The sequence below is a fragment of the Lactuca virosa genome, chromosome 3, assembly GCF_052849685.1.
Source record: "Lactuca virosa cultivar CGN04683 chromosome 3, Lactuca_virosa_CGN04683_v6, whole genome shotgun sequence".
NCBI classification, from domain to species: domain Eukaryota; kingdom Viridiplantae; phylum Streptophyta; class Magnoliopsida; order Asterales; family Asteraceae; genus Lactuca; species Lactuca virosa.
In genome coordinates, this window is record NC_136428.1 from 22,675,069 (window position 1) to 22,691,064 (window position 15,996).

Sequence of the window (15,996 nt, forward strand, 5' to 3'; positions counted from 1 at the left end):
TCAACAAAAGTTGGAAACCCTAAAAATCCCGGTTCAAGTCCATTTTGGACTAGGATTTTCTTATTGGGCCTAATGGACCAATAAGCTTCCAATTTGACTATTTTGGGCTTAAAACTCTTAAATGGGGTCTAATTGGACCCACTTTCATTGATTTTAACATTTTGGGCCATAATGGGCCTAGAATGAAATAAAATACTCTTATTGGGCCATAACAAATTTAATTAGCCCTTTTGGGCCATAAAACTCGTACTTTGATTGTTTTGGGCCGTGAACCATCTCCAAAGACCTATTGGGCCGAAAAATCATCAAAATGGGCCATAATATGGATTTAAGCACAAAAAGGCCCCAAATTCTTTCTTTCTTCTTCCTCTCTCGGCCCAACTACAAAAATGGGGGGGGGGGGAAGAGTTGACTTTTATATGCCACCTCATATTTGTCCATTGGAAACTCATGCACAAATCTCATACTTCCATGCATGTCAACTCAATTCACACTCTCTTCTCTCCCCTCCTCTTAATTCGGCCGAAACACACACACACCCCATCACCACTTCAAAGTTTCTTCAAAACTCACTCTAGAACTCCTTCACTTTTCCTCCAAAATTTCGAGATTCACAAGGGGCTACAAGAAGATCTTTTCCTAATATCACTAATCCTTGGTAAGTTGTTGTTTGATCCATACTTTAACTTCTTGATTACCTCAAAAATCTCCCTTAACTCATACAAAATTCGTGATCTTGCTTCTTAGAACACATCTAAGCCAAAGATCTTCCAAGAAGCTTACTAGGCCGAAAAATCTCACCAATTTCTTTCATTTCTTCTTCAAAACCGAGATCCACAAGAAAAAGGTGAGTTCATACCCCTCTCTTTTCGGTTTTCACAAGTTTTATGGGGGAGAATACAAGTAAAATGTGTAGATCTATGTGTATGTGTATGTTATGTATGATTTCATGTATGTATGTGTGATTTTATGTGTTTATGTGGTAAATATGTAACAAAAAGGGAAGAAATCTCGAGATATATGACACAAAAGAGGAAACAAACATGATCTAATATACTTTTATTGAACAAATCAACAAAAGTTCCTAACTTAAGTCATAATAAACAAAATGCAACATAAAACTCATTTTTGGCTAAATTTGTCAAACAATTAAAAGTTGAGTTGAGAGTTGCCATCCACGGTTTTCTGAAGGACTAAAAGAGTCAAAACAGTAAAAATAAATGTTTTTATGAATATCATACTCTTTAAAGGGCTAGAAATGTAATTTGTAGCTTAATGGGCCAAATTTTTGGGTTTTTCGGCCCATTGAGCCCAAAATTGCGAAAAACATAATTTTAAAGGGATTGAAATGATAAACTTCTCAAAACAGGGGGTAAAAAGGGTAAACAAAACCAATTCAGGGGTTAAAATGATTTATTTTCCAAACAAGGATCAAAAATGTAAACTTTTTGGATTTTGGGCCAAAATTGTAAAAGTTGCGAAAGGTTTGGGTTTTAACTGAAAAATTCCTTACTGGAAGGGCTGAAACTTCCAAAGAGTAAATTTTGAACTAAAATCATCATTTAAACAAGTCTATGGGTCAAAAATGTCAAGAAAATGGTTTAAGGGCCTAAAATGTTTCTTTTTCAAAATAAGGGACTAAAAATGTTATTTTTATTAAAGAAGGGCTGAAAAGGTCAAACCAACATTTTGAACCAATTATTTTGTTTTTAAGATATTTGAGTCAAAAATACCAAACTACAACTCATGAAAATAGAAAGATGAATATACGTATAATTCTAAATATCGTTATAAACAACCGACCGGCCTCGTGCCGATACGAAGATAACAATCGTTCAATCAAACTTTCCAACAACTATACTATACCTAAAACAAGTAAATATCCAAATAGTTGGGCTTGAAAGATCCTAATCATGCTTATTGGGCCTTCGTGGCCCATTCACATGACTTTTGGGCCTAGCACTAATAATAAATGTTTATTGGGCCTCCGGTGACCCAATTACATGTTTAAGGGACCCTCAGTGGCATATATAAGCTATTGGGCCTTGGTGGCCCATTAGCATTGCTAGTAAGGTCCAAATTAAATCAAATATGAAATGGGCCAATGCGTCCTTCGTATAACCAACAGCCTTAAATAACACACGTAATGAGCAGGACCTTGTAATCCTCTTCTCCTCGTTTGTTAGGCTTACCTTCAATTCAAGTAAACAAATACAGGTTGTTAATCAATAGTAATCAACTCCGTTTGGATTAAGTGAGTAATAATGGGCGACACCTCTAAGGGTCGTTCGTAGTCTGTAGTTATAATCAAAGTCTCTTGGAGGGAGAGCGAGAGTTTGTGTATAGATCTATACGGGGGTGACTCCCCCACACCTCAGCTGTTCGCTACAGTTAGACTCGGTCAGTCTAGGGTGACAAAATCTTAAGATCAATTCCGGCGTACATTAGGATGCCAAGACAGACGAACTAGTCATTATTATGCATGGTTATAGCGACTCACGAAATTAAATAAATCCAATACTATTTGAGTAATCAAGGAAAAGTAATCAAAATCATTCGTGTAGCGGTATAACAATTTGAAAACAATTATATTTTATGTTATCGGAAAACATCGGGTTTTTCGAGGAAATCAACACCACTCGCTTGTATTTTTCTATAACTATAATACAAAACTTCCCATTTATACACATTTTGAAATCATTCATGCACCAACTTATGGATCTTCACCCTTTGGTAAACAATTGTCTTTTCAGAAAATATCGGATTTTCTGGGTTTTATAAACTACGCAAATCTTTTTTTATCACAACCCTGCTTATGAACTCACCAACATTTCATATGTTGACGTTTTTCAAAATAACTTGTATTCTCAGGTAACAGGTAAGCTGAAGGGTAATATCAAGTATGTTAGGATGTTATGTTTTGAAAACACTCGAACAATTGATGTTATGGACATGTAATATTTAAACAATGTAATGGATGTGAACAATGTCAATCGTTATGTATTAATGCATGGTGAAGTTTATGTTGTGTTTCATAAATAACCATTGTGATGATATTCAATTTAAGTCACGCGAGCCCTCGGACGTTTCCGCCCTCTGGTTCGGGGGTGTGACATCTGGGCATTCTACTCGTCGAGTGCATGAACCTACTCGACGAGTAGGATGATTTTACACATGGACTCGTCGAGTCCTCCCATGGACTCGGCGAGTTCATTCAGCAGAATGCATAATTTTCGACTTTTTTCAACAATTTGCATCAAGTATCAAGAAAACAAGCCTAGGCTCTAATACCACTGAAGGGTTTTGAGCATTCTAACACTCCTAAGGTGTAAATGCAACCCTAGAAACCTTGGATCTATGTTTTACTAAGATACATGCAAATTTGATTTCCAAGGTTCTTAACCTATCTAGCATGGCATGGGGAACTTGAATCATAAAAGCAAGTAAGAAAACATACCTTTCTTGTTTCTTGGATTCCTTGAGAACCTTGTGAGCCTAGCACCTCAAGTGTGATGCCTCAAATGTCCCACACAACACCACAACACTTGGAATAACCTTGAGAGATGACACTTATCACTCAAAATCGGCTATCCCTCTTGTTCTTCACTTAGTGGCCGATTTTTCTTACCATAGGGCTTCTTATATAGTGTGCCACATGTAGGGTTACTCCATGTAAACCCTAATGTGCATGGATTTTCATATTCCATGATCCATGGGTTTATAACCTCCATGGACTATCCATGGAGCACCTTATGGGTTTTAGCCCAATTCATATAAACCATGGATCATTAGCCCACTATACAAGAATGGATGATTTACACAATCAACCCCATATATTTAATTAGTCTCTTTTTGATCACTTAATTAATTCTTAATCAATACTAATTAAATAATATTATTAATATATTAGAACTTATAATATATTAATAAACCTTAAGTGTCCTTTCTCTCATTTGGTCTATCCAAGTATTGCAATGCCATGCAACCCAAATGGACCATGCCAACCGGGTCAAGTACATACCAGAAATAGTTATGGACTTAGACACCTTATCCAACAGTCTCCCACTTGGATAAGTCTAATAACTATAACTGCAAGTATGACTTCAGGAACCGATCATCAATCGTAGCTCTTTCAAGATCTCGCGGAACTAAGATGATGATGATACGCCATTTAAGATAAGTCATCATATAATCCTCTGTTCTGGATATCAGTCGGACAAATACATGGAACAATGTCTTACTTATTGTCCAGCAGTTTGTTTCCCGATTTCCGATTTGTTTGACATAGAACTTAATTGAACACATCAATTTAGTTCTGACCGGGCCCGGTACATAGGTCACAACAAAATCATCGAGGGGCCCAGATATCGCTTCTAATCCAAGAAGGAACAGATAAACTTCGACTCATATGCTTGTTCTACTACTTGTTGAATTATACACAAAGACACGTTTTATAACATCGAGTTACCAATGCGTTTTCGTACAATCAATGTATAACCAACTCATAGTTAACAACTCATATCTCTAGGTTTGAAGACTTATATGATATTACCGTCTCACGATCACTCGAGATAAATTCCATGAAGTGATACAAGTGAGCGTGGGTTGAATCCAATACTCAGAACTTATGAGCACTCATGAGTGTTGTAGCAACTCTTGCTATGTCCAACATCTTAGACATTTACAAGCCAACTCATGACAGTATTGATTCATATCTACTTCCAACATACGACCGACTGTGGACAATTTGAATAATATGATATACCATAACATAATTATTCTTGAAGTCATAACATGCAAAATGAAATGATAGTAAACGATTGACAGAAGATAGCAACACTTTACTTATAAATAAACAACAACTTTTATTTATCATGAAATGTCGATTACACTTTACAAATTTCAAAGCTATCTAACTACTAAAACTAATATCATCCTTCAGCCCTATGCGCCTCGCATGCTGGAGATGCTTAATCCTACCCAGTCCCTTCGTGAGGGGATCTGCTGGGTTCTCATCCGATGATACCCTCTTTGCGACGAGGAGTCCTTCTTCTATTCGATGTCTGATGAAATGGTATTTTTTGTCGATGTGTCTGGATCTCCTGTGATCCCTAGGTTCCTTGGCTAAGGCAATTGCACTTTCACTATCACAGAAAATCTCCATAGGCTCCTTTATAGCTGGTACAACCCCAAGGTCTCCAATGAAGTTCTTTAGCCATATAGCCTCCTTTGCTGCCTCGCTTGTTGCTATATACTCTGATTCGCAAGTTGAATCAGCCACTGTCTCCTGCTTGGAACTTTTCCAAGAAATTGCTCCTCCGTTTAAGGTAAAGACCCAGCCTGACTGAGAGCGGAAATTATCCCTATCCGTCTGAAAGCTAGCATCACTATACCTTACTACTCTCAAGTCATCACTCCCACCAAAGGTAAGGACCTAATCCTTAGTCCTCCGCAGGTACTTGAGAATGTTCTTTACCGCAGTCCAGTGATCCTTGCCAGGGTTCCCCTGATATCTGCTGACCATGCTCAACGCAAAGGCCACATCAGGACGAGTACAAGTCATAACATAGATGATCGAGCCTACAGCGGAAGCATACGAAACTCAACTCATCTCAGCTATCTCAGCCTCCGTACTCGGGCTCTGAGTCTTACTCAATCTGGCGTTACTCTGGATCGGTAACTCTCCTTTCTTGGAATTCTGCATGCTGAACCTGTTCAGCACCTTATCCAAGTAGGTACTCTAACTAAGTCCAATTAGTCTTTTACTCATGTCTCTCAAAATCCTTATCCCTAGGATATAGGCAGCTTCACCAAGGTTCTTCATAGCGAAACACTTCCCAAGCCAGGATTTCACTTCCTGCAGAGTTGGGATGTCATTTCCTATGAGTAGTATGTCATCCACATACAATACCAAAAAGCTAACTATACTCCCACTAGCCTTGACATATACACAGGACTCATCTTTACTCCTCGAAAAGCCAAACTCTTTGAATTTCTCATCGAAACAAAGATTCCATCTGTGAGGTGCTTGTTTCGACCAGCTGCAGGGTGTGTCTTGGTTCTCCAAGATCGATATGTGTTCTGGCTACCACCAGATGAGAGTTAGAGATGAGGATATCCAAAAGACTACTTTCAGGACTCGTTATGGTCATTACGAGTTCGTGGTGATGCCTTTCAGGCTCACCAATTCCCCGTTCGCGTTCATGGATCTCATGACCACGTGTGCAGACCTAGGGGTGCAAACGAGCCAAGCTACTCGTGAGCTACTTGATATCGAATCGTTAAAAACTCGATTCGAGATCGATTTTAAACGATTCGAGCTGAGCTCGAGCTTAATATTAGGCTTGTTTATTAAACGAGATTGAGCTCGAGCCTCTGTTATTTGGCTCGATTAGGCTCGCGAGCCAAAAAGAGCCTACATATATATAATAAAAATATTATTTTTATTTTTATATATTAAAATAAATAATAATTTAATAAATACAATTTTAGGAAATTAGAGTATACCGTATACGGGCCGAGCCCAAACCGAGCCCGAGCCCGTACAATTCTTAACAAGCCGATCTCGAGCTCGATCCTATAAATAATTAAACGAGCTGAGCCCGAGCCTGGTCAGGCTCGAGCTTGGCTCGACTCGTTTGCAGCCCAATGCAGACCTATACTAGATCGGTCTGTTATTGTATTTATTAATGATATATTGGTCTATTCTAAGACCAAGGAGCAGCATGAGGATCATCTGCGAGAGGTTTTGGAGACTCTGAGGAGGGAGAGGCTTTATGCCAAGTTCTCCAAGTGCGAGGTTTGGTTGCGCGAGGTGCAGTTTTTGGGGCATCTTGTCGATGAGAAGGGGATATTGGTTGATCCGACCAAGATCGAGGCCGTAATGCAGTGGGAGGTCCCGAAGTCTCCATATGAGATTCGGAGCTTCTTGGGTTTAGTAGGGTATTATCGGAGGTTCATCGAGAACTCCTCCAGGATCGCAGTTGCGTTGACCAGGTTGACGAAGAAGACAGTCAGTTTCCGCTAGTGGCCTAAGCAACAGGCGGCATTTGAGACTTTGAAACAGAGGTTGTGCGAGGCTCCGATTTTGACCCTTCCAGAGGGTGTGGATGATTTCGTGGTATACTTTGATGCGTCGATCACAGGTTTGGGTGCGATTCTGATGCAGAGGGGTCGAGTTATTGCTTACGCTTCAAGGAAGTTGAAGCCTCATGAGGCGAACTACCCCACTCATGATTTAGAGTTGGGGCGGTGTTTTTCGCCCTCAAGATTTGGCGACGTTACCTATATGGGGTCCGTTGTACCATTTACACATATCACAAGAGCTTAATGTACTTGATGGATCAACCAAATCTAAATATGAGGCAACGCATGTGGTTGGATGTAGTGAAGGATTACGATTGTGAGATCTTTTATCACCCTGGGAAGGCCAACGTGGTGGACGATGCGCTCATTCGCAAGGTGACGAGTGCACCTATTCGAAACCTATGTTTGAGGATGACGGTGATTACTCCACTATTGGAGCGGATTTGTGAGGCTCGGGTCGAGGCCATGAAAGAGGAGCACCGCAAGAGAGAGCGCATTATGGGTCAGGTGTCCTCTTTCGATTACGATAGTACGTGACTGTTGACCTTGCATCGGAGGATTTGGGTTCCGCATTGGGGTGGTGTACGACAGGTACTAATGGAGGAGGCAGACAAGTCGATATTTTCTATTCATACAGGTGTGACGAAAATGTATAGAGACCTCCGACCCGATTATTGGTGGCCCTGCATGAAGTAGGATGTGGCTTGGTACGTGGAGATGTGCTTAACTTGCAGGAAAGTCAAGGATGAGCATCAACGACCTCACGACAATATGGAGCCGTTGAGTATTGCCATTTTGAAATGGGAAGAGGTCACGATGGACTTCATCATGAAGTTTCCATGGACAACGCGGGGAGGTGGATTCAATTTGGGTCATCGTAGATCGGTTGACCAAGAGTGCGCATTTTATTCCCATTCAGAAGAGAATCTCTGGGGAGAAGTTGGCCGACATTTATATCCGAGAAGTTGTGGCACGGCATGGAGTTCCGGTATCAATAGTCTCGGATCGGGATGTACGCTTCACTTCCAGATTTTGGAAGAGATTTCATGAGGAGTTGGATACTCGCCTGCACTTCAGCACAACTTTTCATTCGCAGACTGATGGTCAGAGTGAACGGAGTATCCAGACTTTGGAGGATATGCTGCGGGCTTGTGTGTTGGATTTCAACGGTAGCTGGGATACGTATCTTCCACTGGCTGAGTTTTCTTACAACAACAGCTACCATTCCAGTATTGATCGACCTCCTTTTGAGATGCTCTACGGGAGGAAGTTCGGACCCTGATTTGTAGGGCGAGGTTGGTCAGTGAGTCATGGGTAGAACGGAGGTGGTGCTCTGAACTACTGAGTTGATCCAATAGGTGCACGGAAGGTTGCAGACCGCGTACAGCCGCCATAAATGTTATGCTGATAGGCAGCGGTCAAATTTAGAGCTTCAAGTCGGGGATATGGTACTCCTAAAGGTGTCACTGGGGAAAGGATTGTGAATCGTTTGGATCTGCCCGAGGAACTGAGTCAGATACACATTACTTTTCATGTCTCTCAGCTGCGGAAGTGTTTGGTTGATGAATCCGTAGTGGTTCCTTTGGAAGACATTCAGGTGGAGCTTGGCGACGGTGCAATGGCAGCATCGCAAGGGTTCAGATTGCACATGGGAGCCCGGGGAGGAGATGAGGGAGCATTACCCTAAGTTGTTTTCGACGGTGGACTTCGAGGACGAAGTCTGATTCAAGTGGGGGAGAGTTGTAGCACCCGTTTCAGGTGTGAGTCAATTCATTTAAATTTCAGAAATTTATTCTTGGGATGCCACGACGTGTTGGGGCTTCACCACGATGTGGCATTATTTTCTTGACCGCGGGTTTAATTGACTCGTCACGATGTGGAAATGGGTGCCACATGCCAGCCGATTTTAGAGAAACCCTAATCCTTGGGCTTTGGGCCCTATATAAAGGACTTTATAGTTAGGGTTTCAGCCTCCATCACCCTCTCGAGACTTGAAATCGTAACCCTAGCCTCCCTTGTGTGATATTGAGCTTTTTATGGTGTTTGGTTGCATTTTGAAGGAAGGAGAAGAAGATGCTAGCCCAAAGATCAACCAACAATTCCTCCCCATCCTTGGAATCACTCTTTGGACCATCTGTAAGTCCTCAAGTCTCTATTTTGATGATTCTTTGGTTGTAGATCTAGCTTTATTAGCTTATTTTGGTCCAAAAGTGATGTTTGGTTGATTTGATGTGATAAAGGTTGCAACTTTATGACTCTCCTCAATCCCATGAGCAATATATCTTGTGGATCTAGATTTTAGTTGAGATATTTAGGCTTGTATGAGTTTCCGTCACCTTTTTGCTCATTTTTACCTAAAATGGAATCTAGACATGCATGTATATAAAGCACCCAACTTTATGCTAGATCTAGTATTTGAAACCCTTCTAGAGTTGGTTTGGCTATAGACTTTGAGAAAAAGTGCTTAATGGTTAACCATGCCATGAGTTTTGCCCTTATTAGACCTTGGTTTGGAGATCTTCTCTTACTGAAGTGTCTTAATGGATAAAGTTGGAAACTTTATCCATTAAGGCGTTGAGAAAGAGTATATATAGATTTTTGAGACTTTGATTTTGAGTTAAAATCAACTTCACTCGATTAAGCTAATCAGACTGCTCACCACGACATGACGAGTAAGGATCAGTCGATTGTTTTGTCATCTTATGCTCACGCTGTGGCCAAGGAAGATCATGATGTGGAGAATTTGCTAATGACTCGTTGTCTCTTTGACTTGGGTATGGATCGGGTTTAGAACCGTGGACCATGGCGTGGCCAAGGTTGGCCACGACGTGGAGGCCAACTGTGTTTGACTTCGACTTTGATTTGGGTTGACTTTTGGCCAACCCCTAGCTTTGGAAGGTAGACTAAGAGTTACCTTGTATGGCTATCTAGATGTGGTGTAACACTTGTCTTGAATAGCAGTGAATAGCAGTGAAAGCAACAACAGTTGATTATCGTCTGAGAGGTGAGTTCATTCACTGTACTCTTGGGTCGAAGGCACCAATGTCGGCCCACTAGATTATGTTTGTAGGATGATTGTTATCTTTGTGACACTTACTGTTATGCATGTATGCGTTTGTTGTCTTTGTGACTCTTGCATTTGTATGTATGCTATATATATATATATATATATTTGTGGGTGGGGCCCGTACGTGGTTTGGGCGGGGCCCGTTATGTTAAAGGCGGGGCCCATATACAATTTAGGTGACGCTTGTTATGCTGTGGGCGGGGCTAGTATACAGTTGAGTGGGGCCCATTTATATGTATGTGGTATGTGATATTTTGGGGAAACTCACTAAGCTTTGTGCTTACAGCTTTATGTTTATGGTTTCAGGTACTTTCAGTTCGAAAGGGAAGGGCCTGACATGATCGCACCGCATCCACCAACATTCCGCATTTTATGACATGATTTATATTTTGATAACTATTTTATACATTATCGTGTTATGATGAGTTTGAAATGAATAAATGATGTTTCTTTTGTTTTTAAAATGAAATTTTCACTTAGAAATTTTTGAGACGTTACATGTTAGTTCTTAGAGATGTTGCTTGCTGTGAAATCTTTGAGGATAGATGGTTCAACCAAAACCAGAGTCATCTCATTTCGCAAGTGAATCGAAAAAATTGTATGGGGTATGAGGAATAAGTAGGAGTCCATTTGAAAATTATAGCACTATTTATAACATATTTAAATTTACGTGGTTATTATCTTTTGTTATTTTTTGCATTACAAACAATTATTTTTGTTAAAAGTCATTTAAAAGCATAAAAATTAATGCACATGTTTTAATTTTCCCATAATAAATAACCAAGCTTTACTCATTAAAAAATTACACAAGAACATACTCTCCAAAATACACAAAAATAAATAAATAAATAAATAACACATAAAAATGAAATAATAATAATAATAATAATAATAATAATAAACTCCAAAATGACAAGTCGGAATGCTACTCTAGTATCGTGGAGGTACTCCGGAATTACTGGTCATTTTTACAATAAAATGTAAATTGATTATTTTTATAAAAAGACATTTATATATTTTAAGGTATAATTATTAATCAAAGACTTATTTATTCATATACATATAACATGTTGCATTATATATAATATTATATAGAAAAAAAAAACACCACTAATTTCGTTGTAAAAGATTTCAAGAAAACATAATAGTTTTTCGTTTGAAAACTCATCCTTCTTATTTTAACGATGTTTTTTTGCTGGATCTCATATCAATCCAAAATCCAAATCATTGCTAGGTCTAATATGAATCTTTCTCATATTTATATATTTGTCCTAACGGTAAATAGATGATATTTGATAAATGAAATTATATATTCAAAGTTAAAAAAGTTATTTTTCCACTATTTATGATTTATGATATTTTATAAATAAAAATAATCGCGTTTACCATTTTAATATAAAGTTCAAAGTTCAAATTCAAAAATACAAACACCTGAAGTAAATGGGCTGCAAAATAGTTCGGCTTGACTGGGCTAAGCCCATCCATAAATTCATAATCCGTGTCACTACTTTGACTTTTCGAGTCAACAAATTCTCCATCCATTTCACTTCTGCTGAAGAAATCAATGTGGAGACACACGCCAAGTGGGTTCCTGTTCGAGCCCTAAATCTGCACATACCATTTTCATCTGCAAGGTTTGATTCCTTCTACTGTACTTTTCTATTCTGAACATTGAGTTGATGTTTAATTTTTTGATTTAGATTATCCATTGTTTTATGTAATTACAGTGTGAATCATGCGGGTTTTATTGTAGGAATATGCGAAGATGAAGTTTAATTTGACGTTTTTGGTTGTTCTGTTTCTTATCTCAGTCGTAGTTCACTGCGCTGACCCCGATCCCGTGGTAATCATTCCTTAAAGTTTTGTTTATTTTGGTTTATCCATTAATGTGCTGAAGGATGAGTTTATGACTTATCAATAGATTATATTAACTATAAAGAACATTAAATATGGCATATTAGTACTTATATAGTTATATCTTAATCGACATGGAGGTAGGGAGTAACTTTTCTTGAAGTATATAGCTTAATTGAGCAAAAACTGTGATGTAGGTGAAGAAGAATCCAAATGATGGTTTAGGTTCTGAAACAACAACAACATCAAACCCAAAACCCAAAGTTAGTTTGAATGAGAAATCAAGTGCATCAGGCTCTAATCTAGAATCTAAGCAAGCAGATCCACTGGAGAAGCCCAAAGTTTCAAATGATATTCAAAATCCCACAGTTGATAAGGCTAAGATTAAGAGTGTTCCAAGTAAGCCATTAGGGGATAAAGAAGCAGGTAATGTGCAAAAGGATTCTAAAGATAAGGAGGTGGTAGAAGATGTTGATAAGAAAACTAAAGCATATAAAGGGGAAGAAGAATTCAAGAAGGTGCCTAAAGAGGATAATTTGGCATCCATGAGGATAGGGCAATGTGATTCATCTTTCAAGTGCACAATTGGTAATGATGATGAGAATCATGGAATGGTTGCTTGTTTAAGTGTTCCTGGAGATGGTATGTACTATGTATTGCTTCTTCATGTTTTCAATCATATATTTTGATTATATATATATATATATATATTTTACTGTTATCTTGTTGTTATCATCTTCCAGAGTCTACAGAAGTTTCCCTTTTAATCCAGAACAAGGGAAAGGGGTTACTTGTCGTGGATATTACTGCTCCTGAATTTGTTCGCCTAGATAAAACAAAAGTTAAAATCCAAGAAAATGATGACCAAAAGGTAAGTAAATAAGTTCCATTTTTCACTTTTTAATGAAAACTTAACTCAAGAATCTTTACTTTGCAGGTTATGGTTTCTATAGGAGATGGAAAAACCAAAAAATTTATAACCCTGAAAACACTTAAAGGCAGTTGCAATCTTGACTTTATGGATTTTCTTACACATAACCCCATAAAAAAGTCAAACTACATGTCACGGTTGACTTTCACCAATCTGTTCAAACGGACACCATTTGTTGGACTCATATCATTAGCTTTTGTGCTAGTGATAGTATCTGTCATGGCGTGTGTGACATATCAAAGAAGAAGATTAATGATCAACAATGGTGCAGCAAAATATCAAAAATTGGATGCTGGGCTTCCGGTTTCAGGTGGGCCCAAGATGGATTTTGACCAAAAAGATGGATGGAATGATAATTGGAGTGATGATTGGGATGATGTTGAAGCACCAAATACCCCTTCGACAATGCCTCTTACTCCAAGCATATCTTCTGCTGGTGTTTCTTCAAGACGAGTTAACAAAGATGCTTGGAAAGATTAGACTTAAAAACAAGATTTTTGGTTCATTAGATTATTTTTGTGTATCATTTTTCCATGAAAAACTGTATTTTTTAAAAGAATTTCAGGATCTTGGATATTTGATTCAGTTATTTTACCACTATTGTTGTGCTAGGCTTTCTGTAGATGGGGTTCTAATTTTTTCTATGGACGAGGATAGTGTTCCTGGTTTTAATTTATTGCGTACTTGATCCATATAGTTTTATTTTACAAATTTGATATGAAATTACTATTTTGCATAAACATTTATTTATGAGATAATCTCTAATCAATTCATGGCTACTTTCTGAGTAAAAAAGAAATGTTGAGGTGGTGATTATATTGTTCTACATCTAACTTCTTTGAGCAACAATTTTTGGCGTTAGGTGAAACTCGACCTAAAGCTTAAGGAAGCAACACAAATAGTGTTGCTTCCATGGTGGTGTGTGATCCCTTTTGTCCAATTCCAAACATGCCAATCTTAGCCTCTCATCGATTTGGGTTTTGGATTTAAGGAGCAATTTGAAGAAACCAGTGGTGTCTGGTGTCTGAGTCTCTCATCAATTTAGGGTTTGTTGATTAATCTCACAAAACCCCCAAGTAAATCTACATCCGACGAGAAATAGGAAGAAATTAATGATGTTTGATTGTGTAGAAGAACCCTTAGATCCACATACCGGTTGGGAGTTTTTTTAGTTTTGATAATGATCTCAAACAGGGGAAGAGAAAGCAGATGACAAGATGGATTTTGGTTACAAGCTTCATTTTTATTGACCGGTTATACGGAACCCTCATATCCATGTCTTATAAATACACAATTGTTTGAACTCTTAATATTGTGTACTTTTGTGGCTTGTCACTATACATTTTCTAGGGTGTTTATGTTTAGATTGTTTGAATTTATACCAAGATGGATTTGAGTAAGTCACATGTTTTTTTGTTATATAATTGATGGGTTTGTTCATTATCTTTTGATAGCCAAAACAAGAACAAGTAACGAGAAGTGTGGTGATGATGAACAATGGAAAAAGGATGGGTATGATGGGTCAATTTTAATTTAACAATAATATAAATTTTAATTAAATAAAAAATAAAAAATAAAAAATATAATGGTTTGGTTTTTCGCAGGGCCGTCTCATATATTTTTTAGGCTCGGGGCAAAAACAAAAAAGGAGCCCTCATTATTATCATAAGAAATTATATTGCAAAAACTGGGTTGAGATTTAGGCGTATTAACTAAACTAGGTTACAACCCGTGAAAAACACGGGTAAAAGATTTATAAAATTTTATTAAACTAATAAGATATAAGTTTTGTTTAGATTTTTTATTGATTATTTAAAATTAATATATATTTATTTGAATATCCGATATACAATCCGTATGCTAAGACATTTAATAAAAGTATGATTTACAGAACGAAATATAAATTTGAATAGAGTGTAAAAATACACAATCAATCAAAAAAACCAAAACCAAAAAGAAAAGAAAAAGAATAGGTATAAGCTTGCTTTGCACTTGTCATTTGAAAAACAAAATATTATTAGAACTTGTTAAATACAAATTAGATAAAATTCCGGTTCATACTTGACCAACCTTATTAGAGTTCAAGTAACAACATATTAAATTATGATGCCATAACGAACTGAAAGGCGAACTATCAAAAAATCTTATTAATTGATACATACATTGACTAACAAAAAATAAATAGATGACATTGATATTACATCGACCACCTGGTGTGCACAAACAACATAATCATTAAGGAGTCAAGCATGAGATTTTCCTCATTAACACAAAGATAAACAGAACAAATAAGAAAACATAATTTTTTTACCTCTAGTGGTTTTGTGTTTGATATTTGTTGGCTCAAAGATTTGCTTGAATAATTTTGGTTGTGGGTAAAAGCTTCAAACCTATGCTTACCAGAGGATTAGGGTTCATGAATCACACAGGAGAAACAATGATGCTCCACCCAGTGCCATTCCTCGTAATAACCTCATTTTTTGTTTGGTAGTCCTAACAAAAGTCAAAATCAAACATTCAAACCCTAATTCGAAAACAATTTAGCTGATTTAGATGGTATAATGAAGAAATTTGAGGAATCGATTAACTGTTTATATCCGTTTGAGGTTGGATTCGTTTCTAATGTGTCGTTCCCGACTGTTTTCAGTCTTCAGGTTGGATTCTTGCAAAGAAGCTAACATAGGCCTATCTGTTTCTAATTCTATGTTGGCCGATTTGAATTTTAAAGAGATTTGCCTAATATATTTTGTATAATGAATTGTTGCCTAAAAAGTTCCAATAAATTATAGTTAAAGGGCATATTAGATATTTCACTTTGAAATTAAAAAACTAAAGAGATGATAAGTGGCAAAAAAAAAATAACAACTCATGTCCACTTCCATTTTGTAACATAGAAAGCCATATGGAAACAAAAGCGATTCTTGAATGGAATCGGAGGCATGCTATGCATTACAGATAGAGTAAAAAAGTTACATGTCTTCCCTTTGAGTCTAACAACTACATTTGGACATTCTAAGTCTCAACTGTTGATATGCATATGTGTTAGCTTCAGTTGATG

General features: G+C 37.6%; 1 protein-coding gene across 2 annotated transcripts; it reads left to right on the forward strand.

The window, feature by feature from the left end:
- Positions 1-11,658: 11,658 nt before the first annotated feature.
- LOC145165337 (uncharacterized) lies at positions 11,659-13,630 on the forward strand. 2 transcript variants are annotated; one of them, XM_079084055.1, is made up of 5 exons: positions 11,659-11,787; positions 11,907-11,996; positions 12,205-12,649; positions 12,751-12,878; positions 12,945-13,630. In XM_079084055.1, exons 2-5 carry the CDS (start codon positions 11,919-11,921, stop codon positions 13,416-13,418), a joined length of 1,125 nt encoding a protein of 374 aa, XP_078940181.1. In that variant the 5' UTR covers positions 11,659-11,787; positions 11,907-11,918; the 3' UTR covers positions 13,419-13,630. The 2 variants fall into 2 exon arrangements, with proteins under 2 accessions (XP_078940181.1, XP_078940182.1); XM_079084056.1 differs by having other exon boundaries at positions 11,663-11,787; positions 11,881-11,996.
- The last annotated feature ends 2,366 nt before the right edge of the window (positions 13,631-15,996 follow it).